General features: G+C 51.1%; 1 protein-coding gene across 1 annotated transcript in view; it reads right to left on the reverse strand.

Annotated features, from left to right (window-relative positions):
* Positions 1 to 2,090: 2,090 nt before the first annotated feature.
* PXDN (peroxidasin) overlaps positions 2,091 to 26,649 on the reverse strand; it is a 111,612-nt gene continuing 87,053 nt past the window's right edge. Inside the window, exons 15-23 of the mRNA XM_023192644.2 lie at positions 24,800 to 24,908; positions 24,033 to 24,190; positions 17,956 to 19,459; positions 14,351 to 14,485; positions 13,487 to 13,695; positions 9,054 to 9,174; positions 8,651 to 8,783; positions 5,622 to 5,735; positions 2,091 to 4,535 (exon numbers count right to left, since the gene is read on the reverse strand). Coding sequence (XP_023048412.1) covers positions 4,416 to 4,535; positions 5,622 to 5,735; positions 8,651 to 8,783; positions 9,054 to 9,174; positions 13,487 to 13,695; positions 14,351 to 14,485; positions 17,956 to 19,459; positions 24,033 to 24,190; positions 24,800 to 24,908 — 2,603 coding nt within the window. The 3' untranslated portion in view covers positions 2,091 to 4,415. The remainder of the gene's footprint in view (positions 4,536 to 5,621; positions 5,736 to 8,650; positions 8,784 to 9,053; positions 9,175 to 13,486; positions 13,696 to 14,350; positions 14,486 to 17,955; positions 19,460 to 24,032; positions 24,191 to 24,799; positions 24,909 to 26,649) is intronic.

Here is a 26,649-nt window from a genome sequence, read left to right on the forward strand (position 1 = left end):
TTACAGCATGACTTACTGAATATTTTAAGCCCACTCTTGAGACCTACTGCTCAGAAAAAATCAATTATCTTCAAAATATTATTGCTCATTGACAATGCACTTGGTCACGCAAGAGATGAATGTTAACACAACATCCACTCTGCAGTCCATGGATCAAGTTATAATTTTGACTTTCAAGTAAGAAATCATTTCATTAGGCTGTAGCTGCCGTAGATAGTGGTTCTTCTAATGGATTGAGGCAAAGTAAACTGAAAACCTTCTGGAAAGAATTCACCACTCTAGATGCTATTAAAATATTTATGATACATGGGAGCAGGTCACAATATACACACTAACAGGAGTGCCTGTTAAAAAAAGTTGATTCCTGCCCTCTTGGATGACTCTGAGGGGTTCAAGACTTCCGTGGAGGTGGTAACTGCAGATATGGTGGAAATAGCAAGAGAATTAGAAGTGGAGTCTAAAGATGGGACTGAACTGCTGCAGTCTCATGATCAATCTTGAAAGGATGAGGAGTTGCTTCTTGGGGATCAGCAAAGCAAGTGGTTTCTTGAGATGGACTCTACTCCTGGTGAAGATGCTGTGAACACTGTTGACAACACAGGATCTAGAATATTCCGTAAGCTGATGTGATAAAGCAGCAGCAGGCTTTGAGAGGACTGACTCCAATGTTGAAATAAGCAATTCTGTGGGTAAGATGCTCTCCAACAAGATCCCTTGCTACAAATAAATCTTTCATGGAAGTAAGACTAAACCAATGCGCTAAGCTTCATTTTGTCTTGCTTTCTGAAACTGACACAGCCACCCCAACTTTCAACCACCACCACCCTAATCAGTCAGCGCCATTCACATCAAGACAAGACCCTCCGCCAGCAGAGCGATTACAGCACACTGAAGGCTCAGATGATCGTTCACTATTTTTAGCAATAAAGTATTTTTAAATTAAGGTATGTACATTTTTTAGACATAATGCTTCTGTGCATGTAATAGATCATAGTATAATGTGAGCACAGCTTTTATATGCACCAGGAAACCAAAAACATTGTATGACTTGCTTTATTGAGACAGTCACTGATTGCGGTGGTCTGGAACTGAGCCCACGATGTCTCCCGGGTAAGCCTATATTTACGTCATTTGACATATAATTTTGCACGCCAGAAACAGGTATTAAGTGTTAATAACAAAAAGCAATAGGAATGTTTCAATGCATTCCACATATTACTAAAACAAGATACATATGGTTAACTTTTGCTAGTTTTGCATTAGGCATTTCATTTAAATTAAAATTGGCATATGGCATTCATTCCCTGGTGACAGAAAAGCACCCAATTTGTCTTTTGTTGATTGAGGAGTGTTCATCCCATGTTCACAAACATTCCATGAAAGCAGCTCAATTTCTCATTCTAATTTTGAAATGATTTGGCAATTTTAACAACATAATATTTAATTTTTCCTTAATATTTCATTGTTCTCCTTATACAGACGAGTAGTATTTTTTTCCAGGCCCTATAAAGACACCCTCGAATCCATTCCAGTTTCCTTCAGAGCAGCTTCCTCTCTCCCACCCAACCACAGCCTGAGGGGCGCAGCAATTATCACGTCATCCCCGACTTCTGGCCCCAGAGCCCCACATGGTTCAGCTCTGAAAAGGGAGTGTCCGTCTTCTGTGCACTGTGCCCTCCTGACCTGCGTTCTTGCTTCTGGAAAAGCAGCTGCCCGTCACAGACACCTCAGTGTGTGAGTTGCTTGTACATACCTCTCTGACAAAGAAATGTCCTTCTCCACAGCACAAAAATTGCAGGAGGCAAGGGCATTTAGTCGCCAGAGGTTTTTCCCAAGAGCTCACTCCCACCTGTCAAAATTCAGTCAGGTTAAAGCATCCCAGCTACTTCGGAAAAGGAAGTCAACTTTATCTAATACCTTATTTTTCGTAATGTTTTCACATTTAGTCACAAAATCATTAGTGACTAGGACAGTTCTAGGGCTTTTTCCTGGACCTACCTCCTTCCCTTCTCAGGCTTTGGATCTCACCTGGAAAAGTTTTAGCCTCATGTACTGGTTTCAGGTAAAAAAATAAATAAATAAAGCCATTCTCCATTTGAAAATGTGACCCATTTATTTGAACTGAAAGGCATCATTACAAAGTGCAAACATTTCTTTGGTAATGAACTGAATACAATGGTCATAAAAAAGGCATTTGGCTGTTGGAGCAGTTAGAAAAGTAAATAAATATGTACATTCCACTCCTGTTACAGCGATCCCGCACAGGGGCTGCTAGACACGTTCACCCAGGCACTGCCCACCGTTCTGATTACAGAGAGTATCAAACTGGTGATTCCGCAGACGTTTTGGTTTGAATTACAGAATTTTTTTTTGGTAAATAACAGTCAGCTTCCCCCTTTGGCTTAGACAACACAATTGCTTGTCACTGGCCCAGACCGCACATTACACAGGTGTGCTACAGGTGTGCCACCTCAGCACTGAGACCGCAGAGGCCTCCAAGGCACGTAAGAGGCACGGAACACTCGAGAACCTGGAAGCCGCTGTCATCTGAGTGCCTCAGCAACTTACATAACCGTCAGTTTTTAGACGAACTTACACATTTCCTGTTTCACAGAAATCTCTTCCACAATTCGGTCACTACATTTGACTTGCTATTTCAAAAGAAGCCCATATGTCATGAAACGCCAACCAATTTTATCAATCATTTACCAATATGAGGATAAGAAGTCAAGACAACCATTTTTACAGATAAAATCCATGAATCCAACGACCCTCCTCACAGCTGAAATGCTGCCTCTGCCACAGCAACGTGGCAGGCTCGTGCTGGAAGGGTCTGGGTGTCCCCTTGGGAGGACATGCTCCTGGAACACGAGCCATGCACGGATCACACTAGGCACTGTACGCGCCCATCCTGTCAGAAGGCAGCCGGCCTCCCCCACCCCATGGAAGCCTCGACGTCATACCCCAGTGCTGGACACCTGCCACCCTGAACTGAAACGGCCGTGACCTCAGGGGCTTCCGCCTCCACCACCTCAGCTGGGCCTTGCTGAGGGCAGGTGGCCCGGACCTTGGTGCCTCATGTGTCCAGCACTATGCCACTATGCCTGGCACACGGTGGGTACTCAGGTCAGCGTGCTGCACTGAAGCTGTGTGTTCGGGGACATGTTGCACAGAACACAGATCGCTTTGTATTTAGAGAAAAATGGAAGGTTTTGGTCAATGAAAGAGAGACCATGAGGTATGAGAGTTGATTTTCACTGACTTCTAAAAGAACTTTTGCATAGTGGAAATGGTTTTTCTGTCATATCTAATACTTAAAAACTGGACAAAATTTCATAAAACATCATGCATTTTAAAAATAGAAATGAGGTATAGGGATTCTTCTTTTTTTTTTTTTTAACGCACTCACACAACCTGAAGTTAGACAGTTCCCGACACTCGAGCTCCTCCTCCCTTGGGAAGAGCCATCCGTAGGCGGCTCCTGTTCAGGACGTGGACGTGACCAGGGCCGGCTGGGGCGGTGCTGTCAAGGCACATGACCGGCCCTCGGCAGGCATCAGATACACAATGGGATGAAGGAGGATTTTCACATTCGGTTCACAACTAGGCAGTATGTATGCAAGTGACAGCTGAAAGCAAACCTGTTTCTAAATGTGGCTTATGAATGTTCTAATCAAGTGTGGAAGGGAAGAGACACGGGGAGAGTCACAGGCTACACAGCTGCTTCGAGCAGCGGGAACGTTTGTCTTGGGACTAGATGCTGACACGCGGTGAAATGTTACAGAGAGCCCAGAGGAAGGAGAGGTCAGAGGGTGCCAGGGAAGAGGCCGGGGGCTCGCACTGCAACCCCAGACAGCGTCCCTGTGAACACTCTTATAAAACGTTCTGTTCCATTTGCCAAACACCAATTCTCTTTTTAAACATAGCTTGTGAGGGAACCCCGATTTCGGTGAGCCCCTCTGGCAGCTCCGAGACTCACCCCACCTGCGGGTGACGGGTCTGCCGGCTCCGGGCATCTGAACAAGGCAAGGCTGACATGTAGAGGTATCCTGCTTTATTTAAAAAGAAACGGTGTTGGGAGGCAAAATCAATTTAGGCGCCTAAATGATTCAACTGTGCAATTTAATAATAGCACCAATTTTTCATTGTAAAAGAATTAAATAAAAACCTGAGAAGTCTAACGTGAAGCTAGGACTCCTGCCTGCTTCCCTTCGGGCACCTGCTCCGCCTCTTTCTCCACAGATGCTCTAGTTGGAAGCCTCCTGCACTGCCTTCTGTAACAGCACCAGCTGGACGTTGTCATGAAATGTCACGAGTTCTGGGTGTTTCCTGGTCTGCAGCCTGCAGCTCCCTGCCCTCGGCCACCTGATCTCACGATGGCACAGCAGACAAACTCCGAGGAGCTTCCCAGGAGCCTAGGGCTTCTCCTCCGCCCTCTTCTGTAAGCAGACTGGACAGCAGGCCCCTGGGATGTTCATGGGGACAGCACAGGTGGCAGGGGGGCAAGCTTCCACGAAGCAGGTGACCTGCCCGTCCTGGAGAAGAGAGACGGAGCACAGCCCGTCAGCTCTGGGATGGCCTTCAGGTGAGCACAGTCTGTCAGCTCCGGGACAGGTGTCAGCCACGGCCACGAGTCAGGCCTTGCCCTGAGGCCCCTGCCTTGCCCACTGTGCTTGCCCTGTGGGCATGGGTTTTGTGGTTCTCTGAGGATTTCATAGTTGCAGACAGGTATGAGTTAATGGGCGCCCCCATAACAAGTCTCCCTGAGGCTCCCGTCCCACCCTTCTGTCCATGCCCAGTATCCTCTCACCCTGAGGGGCCAAGACCACCAGCTGGGCACCTCCCCCACCTCACACCTGGATCCCCTTGGACCGCGTCTGGGGGTGGACGCTGTCAGGAAACAGGATGGGACTAGACAAAGAGGAAGGGACAGGGCTTTGCTCTTCCCCAGTCTGCCCTTCCCAAACCTGACCAGCTCAGGGACACAGATGCGCCCTCTCCCAATGGCCATGGCAAGTGAGGCGCCCGGGCTGGCCTGCTGTCCTCACCATCCTGCCTCCTCACACTATGCCCTGAGCTTTCCACGGAGCCTGGTTCCAGCCAGACGTCTGTCCTCTGCCGGCACCAGGGCACGCTCCACCTGCCACCGGTCTCCTTCTGCAGGGGAGGGACTGTCACCCCGCAACCTCTGTAACACCCCCAGCCCTGACAGGAGATGGGACAGGGTCAGCGGCGGGCAGGTCAGTGTTCACCCACCAGCTCTGCAGGGAGGAGCTGATCTGCCCCACTCATGGGTTTCCATGGCACGAACATTCCTGCCACAGCTGGTGGGAGGTGAGGCCAGTACACACAAGCAGCCCCACGTGGCCCCGCACAGAGTAGGGGCTGCCCGCCCTCTGTGGGGTGGACCATGCTGAGGTTTGGAGCCTCCTAGCACATCCTCTGTGCACAGAGAGCTGGGCTTGCCTGGTGCTCCCACAGGAGTAAAGGAGGGATGGAGGCCGGCACAGGTGGGCGGGAAGGGGCCTGGCCCTGACGTCTGGGCCATCCACCTGAGTGGTCACATGGGACTCTCGGACTTGGGTATACCTTAGGGCGTGAAGACAGATCCCCATACTCACTTTGCATTCACAAATGGTGCATGCATCCTTCTTCCACTTGGTGTTGTTGGCGTGAGACTCACCCCCGGCATCCACGCACTCTGTGGTACTGAGCCGTGATTCAAGTTTCTTTATCTGCAGCAAAGCACAGAACATTCATTCACTGGCCCCTTCAGAGTAACAGCTTAGTTCTTGTATTAAAATACGTTATTTCACTGAAAATAATGCCTTAAAATAAACAACATTTGAGGAGAATATTTCTCAAGAACTTTGACAGAATCTCCAATGTCCTTATTAGACTGGCGACGGCTGGCCAAAAGCCCCAAAAGACGACGTTCCCACCACTGTGCTGTCAAATAAAAGCCTTGGTCACAAAGGTGACGTTCTCAGAGGACCATGGGAGCAAGATTCAACCAGAGGACAAGAACGTCCTGCACCGACACTTCCACCAGAATGAACGACGACCACTCAGAATCCCCGGAGTCAAGTCTGCCTGTTTTCCGAGTAACACCACCACGGGCTTTCCTCTGGAAGCACGGGGCCCCATAACAAGGTGCCCTTTCCAACCGCCGTGCCAGGCACCGTGTGGCAGGAGCCTCCTGGAAGGGTCTCCTTCCTCAGACCCTCTCTTGCATCTTGCAGGGCCGGGGGGCAGACAGGGTGACAGTGGCCGGAAATGCCTGGGCCACGAGGTGACCTTGGGAAGAGGCCACCCGCAGCACAGCACCGAGCCGCAGCAGGGAGTGACAGAAAAACTCGTACCTCATTAAAGCCATCTGGATTTGGGGTTTTCTGTCCCCTGCAACTGAAACTAAACTGTCAGTGATGTCGGAAACGAACACAAATTATTTATCGTATCTATCCCAATTCTTCTAATAAGCCTTCTCATACAGCATGTTCAGCCACTGGTAAGGCTGTCTGCTTTGACTGAGCAACGATGCTGGCTGTGAGCCACCCACTCACTCATTTCAATTAAAACGTCTTCTTTGATTTCCTGTCAGCCAGAAGTGTGTCATCCCCAACCTGTGCCAGAGCAGTGTCTCACCTGTGCACACATCATGCTGGAAAAGGTGGATGTCCCCTCACCATACCCTCTGCATTTCATGACATCTAGAACCTAACTAGTTACTCACTTCGGGAAATGCCTCAGATACGGCTTCTAAATGAAAGCCATCTTTCCTGCCTGCCTCATTCATTAGCAACTGGCACTTAAGTTACCAAAGCTTAGAACTTTCTAGCTTTGGGGATGGGGATGGGGATAAAAAAAAAAAAAAAAAAAGAAGGAAGCCTCAGGAGCAGTGGCACAGGGGCCAGAAAGCACTTTGGGATGGCAGCCAGGATGGTCTGCGGAGGTTCCAGGTGACCTGCATGTCACCTCTGTGTCTGTGGCTGACCTGCTTTAATTCACAGCCAGAGAGAAACAATGACCACAGCAGCCTGCGTGCGCCTCAGCAGTCACCAAGATACATGAACGCCTCTGCACACACAGGGTGCAGGGAAATGACCACAGACGGCACACACCCTGTGCTGCTGCCGGCCGCAAAATCACAAGGGACATCCGCATTTCTCAGACCTAGCACTGCTACCCTGGGAGCTGCCCGTTCATTCTGAGGGTGGAAGGAAGTCACAGCACTGTGGACAGAATCAACAACATGGGAGGGCACAGGGCATTGGTATTTGCAGACACAGGTGGGGTGGCTGGTCCCCCTCTGCCTCTGCTCTGCTGTCCAGGGTCACCTGTGCACAAGGCCTGCCCTGAATGACCTTGGGGTTCACAGACCCACCTCCCCAGTGGACCCCTGGGGCACCCAGGCCTCAGCACAGACCCCAAGGGTCAGTCTGGGTTTGTCTCTGCTTCCCTCCTACTGCCAGGTGGAGCTGAGTGAACACTGCATGCTGTCCACTTGGGCAGCTGACGGGGGATGTGCACATGGTCTCTAGCCTGCAGCAGGAGGAAGACCTGCCACACGCTGTCCACTCTGGCAGCTGCCAGGGCTCGTGCACCTGTTCTCTATGCTGCAGAGGGAGGAAGACCTGCCACACGCTGTCCACTTGGGCAGCTGCCGGGGGATATACACCTGGTCCCTAGGCTGCAGAGGCAGGAGGACCTGCCGCACGCTGTCCACTCTGGCAGCTGCTGGGTGACTCACACCTGGTCTCCAGGCTGCAGAGGCAGGAGGACCTGCAGCTGCAGGGGATGAGGCGGCAGGCATAGAAGCAGTCAGGGTACCTCTCCCTGTGGCTGGGGGTTACCTTGGGGCTACACTAGGAGATGACAGAAGTTTCTCCCAAACCTAAGGGCTCAGAGTCCTGTGAGTAGGAAAGGAGCTGTGCTGGCAGGCTAAATGTGCTGCAGACAGCCAGGACCCGCACACCCTGGGGATCCCACCCACACCAGCGGAGTGAGCGCACCTCCTTTTATTTAGCCACAGATCTCAATCTCCACCCTCTTATGTAACATCCCAGAGATAATCCCACCACAGGCACTAAAGAAAGCAGAAGTTCGTTCCTGGGATAGGAAGGAGAGGACAGACTCATTTCTGCAGGATTTCTGCAGAGCCCGAGACGAGCCCCATCTGAAAATCCCTATGGTCGTACCACAGACACCAGGACTTTCCTCACACCCGGAGAGGCTGGATCGGGGGTGGAGGACTGAACTGGAAATGCCTCCTTACCACGCCCTGGGAGAGATGATTCCGAGTTATTCCTGAGTAAGAGGCTTAAGAACAGGACTTCACGTTTGAACTCTCCTACAGCACCCTGATCCTGTGTTCCCTCCAGCAAGGTCACCTGGCTGGCAGTCCCACGGCTGGGACACAGACTGCCCCTGCCTGGTGACCCCCATCTGCTGGGAAACCCAGGGACACCAGCAGCACACGGCCCAGCCCGACCCAGCATGCAGAAACGACACCCCAGGGCTCCAGGGTCAGGGTCCCGTGTGGGCAGCTGAACAGTCGCCTGGGAGTAAAGCGGCATCCCCAGAAGGTTGGGGCAGGGCTGTGCTGCTGCGGAGTCTTGGACGGGGGGACACAGGCCCCCAGGCACCTCACCTGTGTCCTGAGGTCTGTGATGGTCTTCTGCATTTCCAGAACAAACTCTCTGAAGTCATTCGTCCCGGGTGTGTCTGAGCGTGTGCTGAAGGCTGAGGTGCTGTTGCTGAGATGTTCCCCGTGTCTCCCAACACTGCGGTGAGGGAAAGGAGGAGGAGGGAAATACAATCTCCGCAAGTCACACAGGGTCTCATTTCAAGGTTTCCTGGGTGTGCACCGCCCCTGATGCTCTGAGCGGGCAGCACAGCAGGACGCAGGCTGCAGCCTGGCCCCCAGTGCCCCGGGACGTCCCTGCCAGGAACCATCCTCACCACAGGCCCACAACAGGATGCCGGTCCTACTGCTCGATGCCCGCAGTGTGAGGGCCCCGCTGTACATCAACCGACCTCAGAGACCACCATACCTGGGTATTGTCCGTGGTCTTGTTTTCTTGGTCGGCTTGTCCTCCTGGTAGCTGAACTCAAGAGACCGTCTGCCTCGGAAATGATAGGAAAAGGCATTGAACTGCCCCCTGGTCCTACAGTCTAAAACGGAAGCACAAAGCAGAATGTCAGCTCTGAAGGCTCTGACCTCAGGGAAATAAAGCACATCCTGCCAACTATGAACAGTCTTCACTGGCTGCCCGTGGAGCACACTGTGGCACCTTTAAATCAGGCAACCTGGCAGCTGGTCTGCAGCTCTTACCCTCTCCTGCCCTGAGGGGTCAAGCCTCTTTCCACTGTGCCCCTGCCCTCGTGACCTCACGGCACCGGCCGCCCTGAGGACCGCTGGGCATACTGAGGAGGCCCACACCACCCACCACGCCATAACCACACCCTCGCTGAGTTCCCTCCACCCACAGATGGAGGCGCAGCCACTCTGCCTCGGAGATCAGAGTCTGCTCTTGTCTGGGGGTCCCTCCCCTACGGCCAGGTGACAATCCGCACTCTGAAGTGCCTTAAAGTTATGCTACACTACCTGCATCACACCGCCAGCCCCACTGTCAGACAAGAGGCGGGCCTGGCCCTGCTTCTCCTGAATGTAGCCCAAACGCCTCCCTGCCTACGTGTGGCTTCCTTCTCAACCTGTGGTGGACTGAGAAGCCCTCAGTGCTATACCTCACCTGAGCCCCGGGTGAGTGAGGGGCCCTCGGTGCTGTCTCCCTCCTGAGCCCCGGGTGAGTCAGGGGCCCTTGGTGCTGTCTCCCTCCTGAGCCCCGGGTGAGTGAGGGGCCCTCGGTGCTGTCTCCCTCCTGAGCCCCGGGTGAGTGAGGGGCCCTCGGTGCTGTCTCCCTCCTGAGCCCTGTGGACACACCATCTAACGAAGTGATAGGGTGTTTAGTCTGTCTTGTACATCATCCTCACCCAAGAAAGCTGTGGCAGAGAACGGAAGTGAAGGGCAAATATGGACCTTTGCAAAATGCTAATGTCTCAGGAAGCCACTGAGTAGAAATTCTACGAGAAGAGAAGAGGCACGTGCAGCATAAACCTCAGACCCACGCTAGCTCTCCTGTCTCCCGTGAAGGGCGGCCGGCTCCTTCTGGTCTGGTATTTGCCTGACTGGCTGGAAAGAAGCAGGGAGTGTCTTCAAGACAGAGGCCTAAAGCCCCTTCTGACCCCAGAGCAGAGCCCATAAACAGTCCAATGACCTGTTGTTTATTTCCGCATTAACTATGCAGCTTCTGAGTAAACCCAGCTGGCTGGACCCCTTGCTTATTCCACCCACAAATTGTCTCAGGAGCAGAGAAGAGTTTCTTGAAACGGCTCCTGGGCACACAAATACATCCTAAAACAGCAGCTGCCTCCCAGACTACCGTAGCCCCTCCCAGCAACACCCTGAGGACAAGAATGACCTCACTGGCAGGCCCACCCAGGGCTGTGCAGGTCTGGGGTGGGTCCCCGGTAGAATTCCAGGGCGACAGGGAAGCAGCAGGGCCAGGACACGGTCCCAGGCACTGTGGGGTCCCTGCCAAAGCACCCATCAGCCCCAACCCCTGAACTCTTTGATGGGACCCCCATCCCTCCAGGATGGCCATCTCCTCCTCACGCCGCAGGGCACGGCTGGGCCACACCTGCTCAGCGGCCTGGCCTGCACCTGCTCTGTGCTGCCCAGGCTGGCCAAGCCAGGAGCAGGCCGGCTTCCTGGACCTAGTGCAGACGCCACACAGCACTTGGTGTAGGCATCAGTGAAGCGGATGACGAAGAGTTGCACCTCAAGGATGTTCATTTTAAATGTGTCTTTTTATTTTTATTTATTTACTTTTTTGAGACAGTTTCGCTCTTGTTGCCCAGGTTGGAGTGCAATGGCACGATCTCAGCTCATGGCAACCTCTGCCTCCTGGGTTCAAGCGATTCTCCTGCCTCAGCCTCCCATGTAGCTGGGATGACAGGTGCCCACCACCACGCCTGGCTAATTTTTGTTATTTTTAGTAGAGACGGGGTTTCACCATGTTGGTCAGGCCAGGCTCGAGCTCCTAACCTCAGGTGATCGGCCCGCCTCGGCCTCCCGAAGTGCTGGGATTACAGGCGTGGGCCGCCGCCCAGCCCCCAGTGTGCCTTTCTAAAAAGTTTAATTGAAAAGTAAATAGAATTGACATTTGGTTCTGTCAAATCTGAGTTCTGCTTTCATATTTTTCTGCTGTATTTAAATATGGCTTTTGGGGTAAAATAAAAAGAGGTAAAGCTTATCAAGCATTCTCTAAGCTGTGTCAGCTTAAGGCCATGCCTGTTATTTTAAGAGAGAAAAGTATCGGGAAGAAACAATGTCAGCAATTGCTTCAGGCAGTTAAGCTTCTCCCACAGTGCCCCTGAGTGGAGGAGGGGCTTGTAACATGAGGGGAACAAAGACTGGCTTTAAAGATGAAGTCTTTCAAAGGACTTTGGATTTTCTTAGCAAAAGAACAGAAAACCTGGCTGTGCTTCTTAATAAGCAGCTAACAGGGGCCTGGTAAAGTTACCAGAAAATGGTTTTTGTATCATTGGCTTTTCCTAATCATTTTCAACAGCACAATTTTCTACAACAGAACACATTTTCTACCATGCTTGTAGAAAAGTATTTTGAATTGGATAAACCAGTGAGGATACAAAACAAAAACAACAAAACAAAAAAACAGATACAAGTTTCCGACAGATGTAATAACAAACATGTAAATGATTTGGAAAATTGGGTACCTAGCAAGCATAATTTTATTTTTTTTTAATTTTTTTTATTTTTTCTGAGACGGAGTCTCGCTCTGTCGCCCGGGCTGGAGTGCAGTGGCTGGATCTCAGCTCACTGCGAGCTCTGCCTCCCTGGTTTACGCCATTCTCCTGCCTCAGCCTCCCGAGTAGCTGGGACTACAGGCGTCCGCCACCTCGCCCAGCTAGCTTTTTGTATTTTTTTTTTTTAGTAGAGACGGGGTTTCACCGTGTTAGCCAGGATGGTCTCGAACTCCTTACCTCATGATCTGCCTGTCTCGGCCTCCCGAAGTGCTGGGATTACAGGCTTGAGCCACCGCGCCCGGCCTAATTTTATTTTTTATGTGAATTCTCCTATCATATATACTTCCCTGCATGTGTATGTGGGTGGTGGGGCGGGGGCAGATAAGGAGGCAGATGCAGAATTAGATCACACACCCACCACACACACACCCACCACACACACACCCCACAGGTACACACACCCCACAGTCGCACACAGACACACAGGCAAACGCTCTTTTAGAAGCTGCTAAAACACAGCTCTATTATCAATGCAGATTTCAACACTTACTAAATTAAATAAGATCTGGGTCAGAACTATTACTTCAGGAAAAATGAGGTGGTGGAGAGTATGTCTACAGTATCTGAACTTTGTATCTCTTCTTAAACTACCCAGTGTCCACAGACACCACAAGCTCCACAGAGCGCCGGGTGAGGCCAGGGTCTGGCCCCACCTCCCCGTCACGCTCACCGCAGGCCCTCAGACCCCCCCATGGTGGTGGGCCCCGCTCCTCTCACCACAAGAGTGAGCACTCCACAACTTGGGTTCTAAACATCCCCAGTTTGCTATTTTATGGGGCTCTGATCATAGTTTGAATAAAGCCAAAATTATGTTCAAATTAGTAATGGAAATGGAGGTTAACCGAGGCTGGGAGTTAGGAATGCGAAGCAGGAACTCAGCCAGGAGAACCATCGCCACACTCAGCAGGCCACTGACGCCTCTGCAGGGAAGGGGACCTGGCGCGCCAGGGCAGGAGTGCCGGGGCTGTGGGATTGATGTCAGGGCAGGGCAGGAGTGCCGGGGCTGTGGGATGGATGTCAGGGCAGGGCACGAGTGCCGGGGCTGTGGGATTGATGTCAGGGCGTCCCTCAGCTACAGGCCCCCGATGCCGATCATGAGGCCACCTCCTACCTGCAGGGCTCCTCACGAGACACTTTACAACACCTATCTTCAGTCATTTACGTTACAGATATTTAAAACATTCAGTATAATTTTTTAAAGAAAACCTGATATATTTGATATGCTTCTTTCATATTTTGATTTTTGTCTTTTATCTGGCTACACAAGTACTGTAAGCTAGACATACATTAGGTTTTAAGGAAAAATTAGGGGCACACCTTGCTGAAGTCTGGGTTTCTGTTTCTCTTACATAGTGCTTTAGTTAATCATGAATGTTCTCCCATAGCACTGCCACTTCCTCAGAATCACCACCTTTGTTTATATTTTTGGCTCCGCAGTCCATCTCAGCGTGGATACAGCACAATTTAAATCTAAAGCTGAGTATTTTGTTTTCAGTTTTCAAGATTAGGGTGACATCTGCAGGTAATTAAGCACCCGCCAAGCAGTCACCAAAACCAGGGATGAGAAAGGAACAGACGTGGTGCCTCTGGCACGCACCTTCACAGCAGTCCTGCCACACCCGGAGGTCCACCCGGGGGATCTCGTCACAGCTGCCGTAGCCATGAGGGAACTCCGCCAGCCTGAACACATCGCTCTGCACCCGGGTGATGTTGTCCGCGTTGTCGCATAGGATCCTGGCCAGAGACGTCTGCTTGATTTGAGTCAGCTGGGCGGGGGAGAACACCCCGGGGTTCTCATACCACAACCTGGATCCCCCAAAATGAAAGCAGGATCAGAGAAGGGCAGGAGACTCACAGGTCACCAGGAGCTGAGTTAAAATCTCCCCCTACTTAGTTCACAGCAATACAGAAACCCCTAGGTTTGATTAGGTGTCACTTAAAAATGGACTCACACACGGCTCACATCCCCTACTCCATGACAAAAGCAAAGGCAGACAATCTGGTGTAAAAACGACAGTGTTAGCTCTTCTGACTAGCAACAAAGACAATGGGCTACTTTAAAAAAAAAACTGGTATGGCACTTATTGTAGGTTTGCTGAAATAGTAACAGGTAGGGCCTGCCTTTCCACTACATTAAAGTAGTAACAGTAGACAAGAGGCAAAACAAAGGTCTTGCCCGAAGCCCAAACTTCTCTGAAGTCCCACAGTGGTTTAGCTGTATGGACTGTCCAATAGGTTTACAGGAACAGAAATATTCCTACAAATGAAGGGGTGGGAAGAGCATCTTTGAACCTGGTGTGGTTGAGTTTTGAGGCTGCGAGGACATGCAAGTCCAAGGCGGTGCACAGAAGACACCAGGGCCTCATGCCTCCCTCATTCTCAACCAGGACGGCCCTTCTCCTCTGGAGTCCCTGAGAAGGCGGCTTAGGAGTGTGCCCCCCTTTCTGGTGCACGTGCTCACCTGTCCCCATCTCGCAGGCGCTTGAACTGTGTGCTGAGAAGACACATCAGGGTGGGGCCCAGCCGGCTGCCAGGTACCAGGTCCTCCACCATGAGTGCTGGAAACAGGTCGATGTTGAGTGTCGAGCCATACAACCTAAAAAATAAAGAGAAAACTGAAATTTACCTAACAAAGCTGGACGTGGTAAAAAATACAGCAAATATGAAAACAGTTCTTTCCATCACTATTTTAGATTATTTAGAATTTTACTTAACAAAGAAAATCTTTACTTCTTTGCAGCATCTCTCTACTATTCTTTAAAGGATTTTCCCTACTTTCTGTTATATATGTGAGACACACACACACACACACACACACACACACACAAACATTTATTATAACAAATTTAGAAAAGTCAAGAAAACATAAGGAAGAAAATTTAAGCCATACCTTTTCCTACTATTCAGGGATACCCACGCTTAACATCATAATGTATACCCTTTCAACCTTTTTAAAATAAACATATGAACAATAAATAATATATAGCTAAATGTATATAGTTCATTGTTCATGTTTATTTTTAAAAGTATATAGATACATTTTTAAAGAATAACATTTGATTCTACTATATATTGAAAATACATTTGCCATAAAAGAAAATATCTGCTACGCAAAGATAGGACAAAAGAAACTTAGGTTTATACGTTCAAAAACAAACATTTTCATCGACTTCTTCCAATTCCTTAGAAACACAGGCTTATAAGCAACATGTCACAACTTCTACCACAAATCATCTAATCTCATCTTAGAACTTGACTACGCAGCAGATGATGCCTGTTTCAACTGCTATTCAAAGCTCAATTTTTAACATGTACATTCTATAATCCTCATTGCCCTTTTCTACAAAACTCAAATCAGTGACCACCCACTGACCCCTAGGATCAAGAGAGATTTTGTTGCTGACTGAACAGGATGCACACAGGGCTGTGTCCTTAGTGGCCCCGGTCTTACCGTAGAATAAACACAATTTTATGTAAACTAGCATTTAGTCTTTCAAAGACAGACAAATTGTCCCTTTTTCTTGTAAGTTCAATGACATTCAGGCTGAACTTCTAGCTCCAAGATGTCCCCTGGGAGTGAAACTTGGTCGGGAGGACCCTGGCGGCATCTGGTCTGTGGCTGAAGACAGCACACTGGGGCCACCAGAGTCGTCCACACCTTTTCCCAGAGGACTCCCTCCTGCTCCGGGCGGCTCCTGCTCTGGGTGGCTCCTGCTCTGGGTGCCTGCTCTCTTCTGTCCCCCACCTCTGGGAGGGACCCACCGTCACAGGGGCTGGAATAGTCACATTCCTTAGGCTCACCAGAGTCTAAAGCCTCCACCCGAATCCACGGAGCTTCCTCCAGGGAAGAGACCTCGCAGTTCCAGAATGTCCCATGGCTGGGGATGGGCAGCAAAGGCGAGCCCGGGCCAACGCCATGCCATCCACTCGCCGTGCCGCCGTAAAACACAAAGTAGATGAGAACTACACAATCTCTAACGTCTGCTGAAGGCAACCCCTCTGCCCTGTGAAGTCCTCCCAGCCCCATGGTCTCCGATGGTCATGCAACTTTTCTCATATTTATGTTTCATTTCCCCTTAGTCAGCAATGGGCTGAGACAGGAAAACAGAAACAGACGAAGGGCTCAGTGTGTGGGTAACGTCCTTAACTTCTTTACCAGAGGCCTAGCACGCAACGCAGCCATGGTCCACCCAGCACTGGGCTCCACATCTAGTTCTTTTGAAATGTTTTGAAATAAGTTTGGCAAAAGAGAGAATCAGCTGGGAGAGTAATCTGTGTCAGTTTGGACAAGAACAAAGGAGGATATTTAAGCACATAAAAAACACAGACAGTTCACATCAGTCCTAATTCAGCAAAACCACGACAAAAAATTACACTGGATTAATGGAGTGCGCACACATTTCCAAACGCCAGTAATTTAAGAGCGTTATTTAAACGAACAGTGGAACATATTAAACTTCATAGGACATCATGCTCATTTATTCATAACTTACAATAAATTACAAGTAAAAAATCACTTTCCTTTAGAAGGCACAGGTCAGATCCTAACGGGGTATGTCCTAACTTCAGCGTTAAGTAACTTAGGAGTCAACTGGAGAGTCCAGAAAATACGGGAAAACAGTCTTAAGAAGAAAGGTTTTCCTTCTTTTTAAAACAATGTTTTTGAATGGGAATAATACGTCCTAATACACAATGACCTGTGGATCTGATTCATAATCGAAGGACTGAGAAGAATCATAACAGGAAAATAATGATGAGCAATTATTTAATTTTTATTGATTATTATTTTGTTTTTGAGATGGAGTCTCAACTCTGTCACTCAGGCTGGAGTGCAGCGGTGCAATCTCGGCTCACTGCAACCTCTGCCACCCGGGTTCAAGCAATTCTCCTGCCTCAGCCTCCCGAGTAGCTGGGACTACAGGTGTCTGCTACCACGCCCAGCTAATTTTTGTAGTTTTTAGTAGAGATGGGGTTTCATCATCTTGGCCAGGTTGGTCTTGAACTCCTGACCTTGTGATCCACCTGCCTCAGCCTCCCAAAGTGCTGGGATTATAGGCATGAGCCACCCACTGCGCTGGGATTACAGGCGTGAGCCATCACGCCTGTTTGCAATTATTTTTATTTCCTTAAAATACAAAAAGCAAATCTGGTAGAAATAACAGGCAAAAAAGGTAGTGAGTAAAAGATGTGAATATCTAGCAAAAAGGGGAGCCGCTGAATGTCTCCACTTTGGGGAAATCTGAGTTAATCAGAACCCCACTGGGACACCGAGTCCTGGGAAGGGGACTGGCTATGGACCAGGCAGCCCTGATCCTACCCCAGTCCTAGGCCTGGGTAGTGCCGTGGTCGCTGCTTTGCCTGTAAAACTTTGCCATTTTTGCCGCCCCACGTGGCCTGAGGTGACCTAATCTAGCTGGCCAGTTTTCCTTGTCTCAGGGGTGACGGCCTCCCATTTTGCCTTTGCGGCAGGCCAAGGAGAACTGCGTCCACAGGTGATCAAGGCCGTGGCTCAAAAGCGGCGCTATCTGTGGCAGTCACGGGCAGGTGGCCCCACAGGCCTAGGTCTGGGCAACAGTGAGTATGGGAGATGCTACAGGCCAAGCCTTAGGGGCTGGTGGCCCCAAGGGCCCGGTTCTGCAGACACCAAGCTCTGCCTCTCTGCCCCTGATACAAGAGCAGGCACCTGAAGCACCGCCCCCAACAGCCACAGTGTCAGTTGGTGTTTTCTGGTGTGAAGTGTATTGTTCTCTGCAGTCAACCCTTCTGCCAGAAAAGCATAGCTCATCTCCAAGCTGAAAACGTGCCACAGCTCAGCAAAGCTGGTCTCTTGGAAAACAGGCTGGCGGAAGGGCCCTCCACGGTCCGTCCACCCCTGGCTCTGCCCCCTCCCCACAGCCACACAGCCACCGAAGGCTGCAGGTTCCCATCTTGACCTTCATGGACTTGCTTCATCTCATCTCTGCACGACACAAAACACACACAGAGCCAAATAACACACACACCCACGGTTTGGGTCTTCCAGGTGCCTAGGTACATGAGCCCACCCACACGGCCTCTTCAGCTCACCTTTTCAGTTTCTCCCGGATCTCAGGGTTTTTTATCTCATTTTTCAGGTCCTCGAACGTGTGTGCCGCCGACAGGTTGCAGTAGACCCTGTAGTCGTGGTAGGGCGGGATCCCGTGGTCCCGGCCGCGTTGGATGTTGATGGCCGCCAGGTCCAGAGCCACCGTGTGTGCCATGGAGAACAGCCGCTCCGTGAGCTCCGTGTTCAGCAGCTGCGAGGGCACACGCATTTTCCCCGCCACCCCGAACAGCCCCCTGAGAAGCGGGTCGATGCCACCCTCGTTCACAATCCGGAAGGGAGAGAAGAAAGCTTTGTGGAGAGGGAGGTGACCTTGTGCAAGCGGCTGGAAGTTCTCGTCCAGCCGGTAAAGCAGTGGGTTGACCAGCGTGTGGCCAAACCTGAAGGCAGCGGTGGCGAAGGCGTTGAAGATGCCAGCATTGATGCCCGGGTCGTAGCCCTGGTACTCCCCCAGCGTCCTCATGCCCACCTCCCCCAGGATCTTCGGGAGCCAGTGCTGGTAGGTGATGTGCTGGATCTCCGCGCCCACGATCTTCCTGGTCTCGTAGTAGATGGTGTCGCCGTCCCAGTGCGGGTTCAGCTTGAGCAGCTCGGCGGCCACGCGGTTGTGCTCGCGGAACCACAGCGTGTGCATGCTGGTCAGGCCCAGCTGCTCGTTGGCGCGGTGGTCCCCGGCCAGGAAGCAGGGGATGGGGCTCTCGTTCTCGTCCCGCATGCACTCGGTGGGCGGCCCGGCGGCGAAGGGGAGCAGCGGCTTCCCGGAGCGCTGCACGATGCCCTGCCGCAGCAGGCCGCGGTGGCTGGCCAGGTCGCGGATGCTGCGGGCCTCGTGCTCCGTGCTCCCGTACACGTTGGACGCGTCGATGTAGGAGGTGAGCTGGTTGATCTGCTCCCGCGGGTACACGGAGTTCATGAGCAGCGAGGTCATGCCGCTGCCGCACACGGGGCTGGAGCGCACGAAGAACATGCAGCGGGCCCCGCTCCTGGCCCGGGAGTCGTGGGGGGGGATCATGACGGAGAAGCAGGGGGGGTCGCTGCTGCACACGGAGCTGCAGTGCTGTCCGTCGGAGAAGCGGGCCTGGCTCAGCGCCACCACCGTGGAGTCCAGGTCGTGGTCCAGGAACTGGCCCCACTGCATCAGCATGTGTGTGAACTGCTCGTCGGGGGTGACGGTCTCCGTCCCGATCAGGGTGGTGGACACCAGGCGCGGCATGGGAAGGGCGTGCCCGTTGTACAGCCGGTGCGGGTTGATGCCCCGGGGGGTGTTGAAGCCATTCTCGTACACGGATTTCAGCAGGCGCTCGAAGGCGGTCAGCGAGGCGCCCCACATGGGGTGCTGCAGGTTGTTGCAGGTGCCGTCGTGCGTCCGGTACTTCTGGTGGAAGCACATGTCGGAGCAGTTGTTCACGCGCCGGTGGGCGGTGCAGCCCGACAGGTTTGCGATGAGGTTCAGGTACTGCGGAGACACCAGGTCGTTGTAGTGGTAACCTGCGCATGGAGAAAAGCAACATGGCACTCAATTCCCCTGGAGGATGTGACATACAGCCTGGTACCCCTTGGCACCTCTGCCGCTGACATGGGGCTATCTACCCCCAGCTCATGAAACCTGTTGTGCGCCATGCAACCAGCCCTTCCTGCTGGAAACCTGCTCACCTCCCATTTGGTAAAACTGCTCCTCCCCTCCTCCAGCCCCAAACACAGGTGTTCTCTCCACAGCCTCAGTTTCTGGGCCCTGTCTCCCCTCCACACTCAGCAGTCTCATGGTTTCAACCAGCAGCTCTTCTCTGTGAGACCCCTAACTGATGGAGCCCGACCCACGTTCACCAGTCCAGGCTGACGCTGCTCCAACTTCACTTTAAACGCCCCGCGGAAGAGACAGTCACCACACCTCCACACGAGTGCACACCACCGTCTCCACACGCCGCCGAGCAGGGCATTTCCTGACACACCTGTCACTGTACATCTCGGTCCACTGAGGCTTCACGCTCTCTTCCTCCAATGTCCAGAAGATCGCCACTCCCTTTCACACTACCTCCAAAATGTTCCTAGCCCCCGGGCCCTCCTCTCCATTCCTCTGGCAGAATCCTGGGACTGATTTCCATGGCACTGGCCTTCAACTCCAGAAGGCCCTCCTGCCTGGTGGAAGCCGTCCACACACACACCCTCCCCACAGCAAGCGCGCCCTCCCGCGAGCCTCACACAGACTCTGGCTAGGTCACCTCGCTCAGAGACCTTCCATCTTTGCCCACTAGCTACAGAAGAAATTCCAAACATGGTAGCCTGGGCCATCACTCCACAGATGAAAGAGATCTTCCTAAGTTCAGCTCCTAGTCTTCGCCTTCAAGACATCTGCTCCAAGCAACAGCGACTCCACGTCCTGGGGTCAGACATATCAGATCTCTGTGTTCGCCAAAGTGCTTCCCCCACATATTCATACATCCTAGGCCTTCACCTTCCTCAACACTCCTCCTCTCCAGGTACATGCCATGCCTGCTGAAAAGCTACACATGCACACACACATGCACACTTAAATGTTTACCACTCACACATGCACACACATGCAAACATGCTTACAGATCACACTCACACTTCCACGCATGCACTCACAGAGTTCCAAGCCATCAATGCCTCTTCTTTTTTTTTCTTTTCTTTTTGAGACAGTCTCGCTCTGTCGCCCAGGCTGGAGTGCAGTGGCCGGATCTCAGCTCACTGCAAGCTCCGCCTCCCGGGTTTATGCCATTCTCCTGCCTCAGCCTCCCGCCTCAGCCTCCCGAGTAGCTGGGACTACAGGCGCCCGCCACCTCGCCCGGCTAGTTTTTTTTATTTTTTTAGTAGAGATGAGGTTTCACCGTGTTAGCCAGGATGGTCTCGATCTCCTGACCTTGTGATCCGCCCGTCTCGGCCTCCCAAAGTGCTGGGATTACAGGCTTGAGCCACCGCGCCCGGCTGCCTCTTTTTTCTAAAGTTTCTCCAGCCCGTTTCTGCTTGTCAAGATCACAGGTATCACAATGGACACCTTTAAAGCAAACAAGAGACAGCCCCTTTTCTGCGGGGGAGCGGTGTCCATAACATCCACATAAGAATGCAAAGAATTGGAAGTGAGGCGTTTTCCAGGCTGGGGAGAGTAAGTCAGAAACACACACCCCGGTGTGTTGGGTGGGAAAGGTCTGTGCAGGGAACATGAACCCCAGGCTCCCCTCAGCCCCTGGTTCTGTTCTGTCTGACTTTTCCCAGAGGCTGAAACAGTGAGCTGAAACATCTGGCCCTATTTTCATAGCGACTCTTAGGAAGTCCCACAGAATTATCAATCTTGAACATCCACAGAGCCAAGAAAGCAGAGCGCCAGGAGGAAAAGCGCTTCCTCCCAAATGCCTGGCTGGGCTGCGGGGCTGGTCTCCGGGCTTTCCTCCAGAATGTTCACTTTTTCCATGGCATTGGCCATGGGTTCAGAGGCAGACCAGACCTGCCAACCAGAGCAGGTGGCACCGACCCTGGCCCCAGTTTCCCAGGGCTGGTTTGCCCATGTCTGTCCTCACCCCACATGGGGTGGTCACCCAGCCTGATGCTTTAAAATGCATCAAACCATGTTATTTCTCTGCAGGAAACCCTAAGGTTCCCATTTCATACAGAGCCAATGACACATCCTTATGTTAGCTCCTAGGCCCTTTCTGGTGGAGCACAAATCTCCATGTCTTTATCAGCCCTTCCCCACCCCCTTTCCAGCCACACTGACCACCTGCTGTTCCACTATGCCCAGATGTGCCACACCTCCAAGCCTCTGCATGTGTGGTCCCCTCAGATGCTCCAGGGAGGCCCCCTCACCCTTGTGGGGTCCCTGCTCACATGTCACCTTTGCCCATGAGGAACAGCACCCCATCCTACCCAGGGCGCCACCCACCTCCCACCTGCTGTTTCTCTCTGGGTCACTTGCTGGGGCTTCTTATATGCAGGGACCTCTCTCTGGTTTCCCATCTGCATTTCTCTGGACGGTTTGATCTTTGAGGGCTGAGGTTTTTATTTCTTCTGTTTGTGGCTGTAGGCCCTGGCCCGGGTCAGTGACTGGCATAGAGGGTGTGCCCTGACAGGCAGGTGGAACGAGTAAGTGAAGAAATGAGTGCCTGCATGTGCATCTAACTGCTGCTCAGGTAAACAGCAAAGGTATAAAATGATTCACATTGTTGGGGTGAGTTTACTTTTTCCTTTCTGCCTTTCTGTGAGTCCAAATCTTTTTTTTTTTTTTTTTGAGACGGAGTCTCGCTCTGTCGCCCAGACTGGAGTGCAGTGGTGTGATCTTGCCTCACTGCAAGCTCCGCCTCCCGGGTTCATGCCATTCTCCTGCCTCAACCTCCCAAGTAGCTGGGACTACAGGCGTCCGCCACCATGCCCGGCTAATTTTTTTTTTTTTTTTTTTTTTTTTTGGGATTTTTTATTTTTTTTTTGGGACAGGGTTTCACTGTGTTAGCCAGCATGGTCTCGATCTCCTGACCTGGTGAGCCCGCCTCGGCCTCCCAAAGTGCTGGGATTACAGGCGTGAGCCACAGCGCCCGGCCCCAAGTCTAAATCTTTCTATAATTGGCATGTAATGACACACAATGGATATACAATTCCTCACAAGGAACAACTTCCAACAGCCTGGCTTCAAGGAGACGTTTCCAGATGGCTTTATTTCTGTGGTGGCGGCAGAACCCACTTGCTGAGCTGCCACAGTAATATTTAAAGATCTGATCCTGTAACTAAATGAAGAAAGGTAGGGAGGAGCAAGAAATTACACTTAGTAACTTCCCTCTTCATTCTCTGGAGAAGAGAACACGGCCTTTCTACCAGGAGACTGGCACCAGGGACTTGGGAAGGGGCTGGGACCCCATATGCCTGGTGCCTCTCATCCTAGTCTCCCCATGCACCTGACAAGCACAAAGTGCCAAATAAACACTTGTTGAAATAACAAAATGGACTCTGATGCATCTCCCCAAGAATGTGCCTGGGAGGCGAGGCTGGAGTTTCATCCATCAAGAAAAGCAGAAACATTCAGAGGCCTCCAACCCAGTATTTCCTGCCCTGCCCCGCCCCGCCCCCAACCACAAGAGGCCAGGAGAGGACTGGGAAGTAGGAGCTGTGGAATGCGCAGTTTTGCATTGGCTGGTGCCTGGGCTTCAGCACCAACAGGGCTCCAAAACCTAACAGGTTGGGGCTGGCTCAGAGCAACACTTTACTCCGAAGACGGGGATAAATCATCCTACAGGTCTCAATCCACGCCTCTTTCATTCAACCCTGAAAAACATTTTTTGCTCTAATCGTAAAAGATATGCTCATTGAAGACAATTTGGAAAACTAAAAAATTATAAGGCAATTCTTTCATCCCACAGGGACAGCTACTGTTGCATTCTCCTCCGTGCTCTGTGTGTGTGTGTGTGCACGTGTGCGCGCACAGAACTGAGAGTAACCAGCTGCTGCTGAAAATGATGATTTTACATAAGAAAGTCAGGGTCCTCTACGGGTTCATCAATAGTACAACTACCAGCAAGGACAATAATGACATGTAAAGGCATCTGTAATTTACTGGGCAATGGCAAAGTGCCAGAGCAGAGTGAGTGGGGGACATACCTTCCCCAGGAGCATCTCCACACCAGCCTGAGGTGATCTCATCAGCTGGTTTCACAGACCAGGGACTCTTCAGAAACAACCCTCCTAATACGCATGGCGCCGCATTCCCAGGACACCACGTCACTCAGGGAGCAAGCACGCTGCCAAGTCCTCCTTTACGGCTCATTTGTTGCACAGAGACTGGGCTTGCATAACCCACCCTGGCCAGGTGGATCTGCTGTAGCCTGACCAGCACTCCAAGGGACTTCACGTCCCCCAGAGATTCCTATTAAACCAAAGTAACAGCAACAGGGCTGTAGGGCTCAAGAGGGCTCACAGTTTAAGGAAATAATTTCACAGTTCATAAGCACAGTGGGAAAGAAAGTGCTGGAACTCTTCCCTAGGAATGTGACTTAACTGTGGTGTGTTCAACCCCATTACTCAGGCCATGGAGGAGGAAGAAAAAGGCTTTGGTACTGACTTGTCCCGTTGAGGTCGACCATCAAGCCGTGCTGCACGTGCTCCTGAATGAGCTGCAATGTCCGTTCAAAGATTTCTCCTGCCCGGGCCTGTTCAACCGTGTAAGGATCCCTCGGATATCGGAACAAGGCCAGCAAATCATTTGGAGAACGAGGACGGCTAACCAGAGTTTAGGGAGGAAAAAAAGGAAGAATGAAACGGATTACTGAAGATAAAATTCACAGTATCCAAAAATATAATCATTGCTATTAATATTTCTACAGCTACTTTCTACAACATAATGTACTATACCTTCCTCATCCGGAGTGGAGGCAACAAAACAAAAACAAAACAGACAAAAACCGGAAGACACTAAAAACAGATAATTAATTAAGTCAATAGAGAAAATCGCAGATATTGCATTTCAAATAAGAGGCAGAAACACTGCTTTGGGATCAGCAACATGAACAAATACACTAATGACTTTTCAACTATTTGTTTTTGCCAAATCATGTAGTCATAAGCCAAAGGAATGAGTTGAAATTTTCAAAGAATGTTTTGGTTATGGATCACAGCCAAATTCTATTTGAAAAGCACACGTCCTTCTGTTATTTCAACCCCCAGAAAACTGGTGCCCATGTTGTTCATGATTTTTAAATTAAACATTTTGGTCATCAGATAATCAAATCAAAATTCATACACTAGAACTGCATGCATTCTTTAGTCACTCCCACCTTCACCCTAAAGCTCTGTGATTTGAGGGTCAGCGTGTTTACAGCCCCGTGATACCTGTCAAACAAATGGGTTCGGGTTGAGTTTATAGCTCTGTCAACAGTCGCAATCGCTTCCACAATGGAGGTAGCTACAAACGGATCTCCATTTCGACTGACGTCAGGAACTAGGAAAACACAAAGTCGCGTATTACCAGGAAAAGTACTACACAATTACTCATAAAATGATGTCTAGACACTACATCATTTAGCCACAAGGCATACTTTTCTCCAAATGTTATTTCTATTTTTCAAATCCAAACTCAAATTATTTTCTCACGAATTCTACTAGAAGCTGTTTCAGACAGCATGAAAATTACAGACTTTAGCTTTTGAAATCATGTTATACCTAAGAAGACAGGAAGTCGTTATAACGTGAAGCATGGAAGATCTTATACTACATGCAGCAGCACATGGGAGGTGTGGACTGAGGCCTCCCTGTGTGGCCAGCTGAGCGGACAAGATGCCTGTGGGGACACCTCAGGGTCCAGCAGATCTCATCCACTCCTCTCATCAAGGGCCACAGTCTCCCTGGACACCGGGATCCTAACCCGCTCCCCTCTTTAAAGATCAGCTGCTGCCTCCATGATCCCATCCTCTCGCCCATGGACTTGAATCATTACACAGGGCAACTCCCCCCTCACACACACATCACACACACACAATCACATACACACAGAAGCACACACAGCACCTACATCAAACATTATACAGAGACACACACACACTATAGGTAGCACATTACATGCATGCCACACACAGATCCATACCACACACATACCACACACACAGCACATTATACACACATATCACATTATACACACACACATATGCCACACACACACAGCACATTATATACACAGAAACACATATACCACCTACACAGGACATTATACACAGACACACACCACGCCACACATAACACATCACACACACACCACACAGATACGTATCACACATGCACCATATAGCACATTATACACACACAAATCACATTACACACACCACACACACATCACTTTATACACACACATCACATTGTACAGACACACACACACTACACACACAAATCACATTGCACACATACACCAGAGGTACCCACCACACACTGCACATTATACACAGACACCACACACCCACACCTGCCCCTCCTGACTGAAACCTGTCCCCTCCTGACAGGGATCTGCCCCCTCCTTACTGGGATCTGCCCCCTCCTGACTGAAACCTGCCTTCTCCTGACTGAAACCTGCCCCCTGCTGACAGGGACCTGCCCCCTCCTGACAGGGACATGCACTCTTTAAACTGCAACCTAACTCCTCCTGACTGGGCAGGGACCTGCCCCCCACCCCACTGAGATCTGCCCCCTCCTGACTGAAACTTACTCTCTCCTGACTGGAACCTGTCACCTCCAGACTGGGAACAGCCCCCTCCTGACTGGAACCAGCCCCTCCTGACAGAAACCAGCCCCAACCTGACTGAGACCTGTCCTCTCCTGACTGAGACCTGTCCTCTCCTGACAGAAACCAGCCCCAACCTGACTGAGACCTGTCCTCTCCTGAGACCTGTCCTCTCCTGACTGAGACCTGTCCTCTCCTGGCTGAGACCTGTCCTCTCCTGGCTGGGATCTACTTCCTCCTGACTAGGACATGCCCCTCCTGACTGGGACCTGCCCTCTCCTGACAGAGACCTGCCCCCTCCTGCCTAAAACCTGGCCCCTGCTGACTGAAAGCAGCTCCCTCCTAACAGGGACCGGCCCCTCCTGACAAAGAACTACCCTCTCTTGACAGCGACCTGCCCACCCCTGACAGGCACCAGCCCCTCCTGTGTGAAACCTTCCCCCTCCTGACAAGAACCTGCCCCTTCCTGTCT

Source organism: Piliocolobus tephrosceles, chromosome 15 (genome assembly GCF_002776525.5).
Source record: "Piliocolobus tephrosceles isolate RC106 chromosome 15, ASM277652v3, whole genome shotgun sequence".
NCBI lineage: Eukaryota > Metazoa > Chordata > Mammalia > Primates > Cercopithecidae > Piliocolobus > Piliocolobus tephrosceles.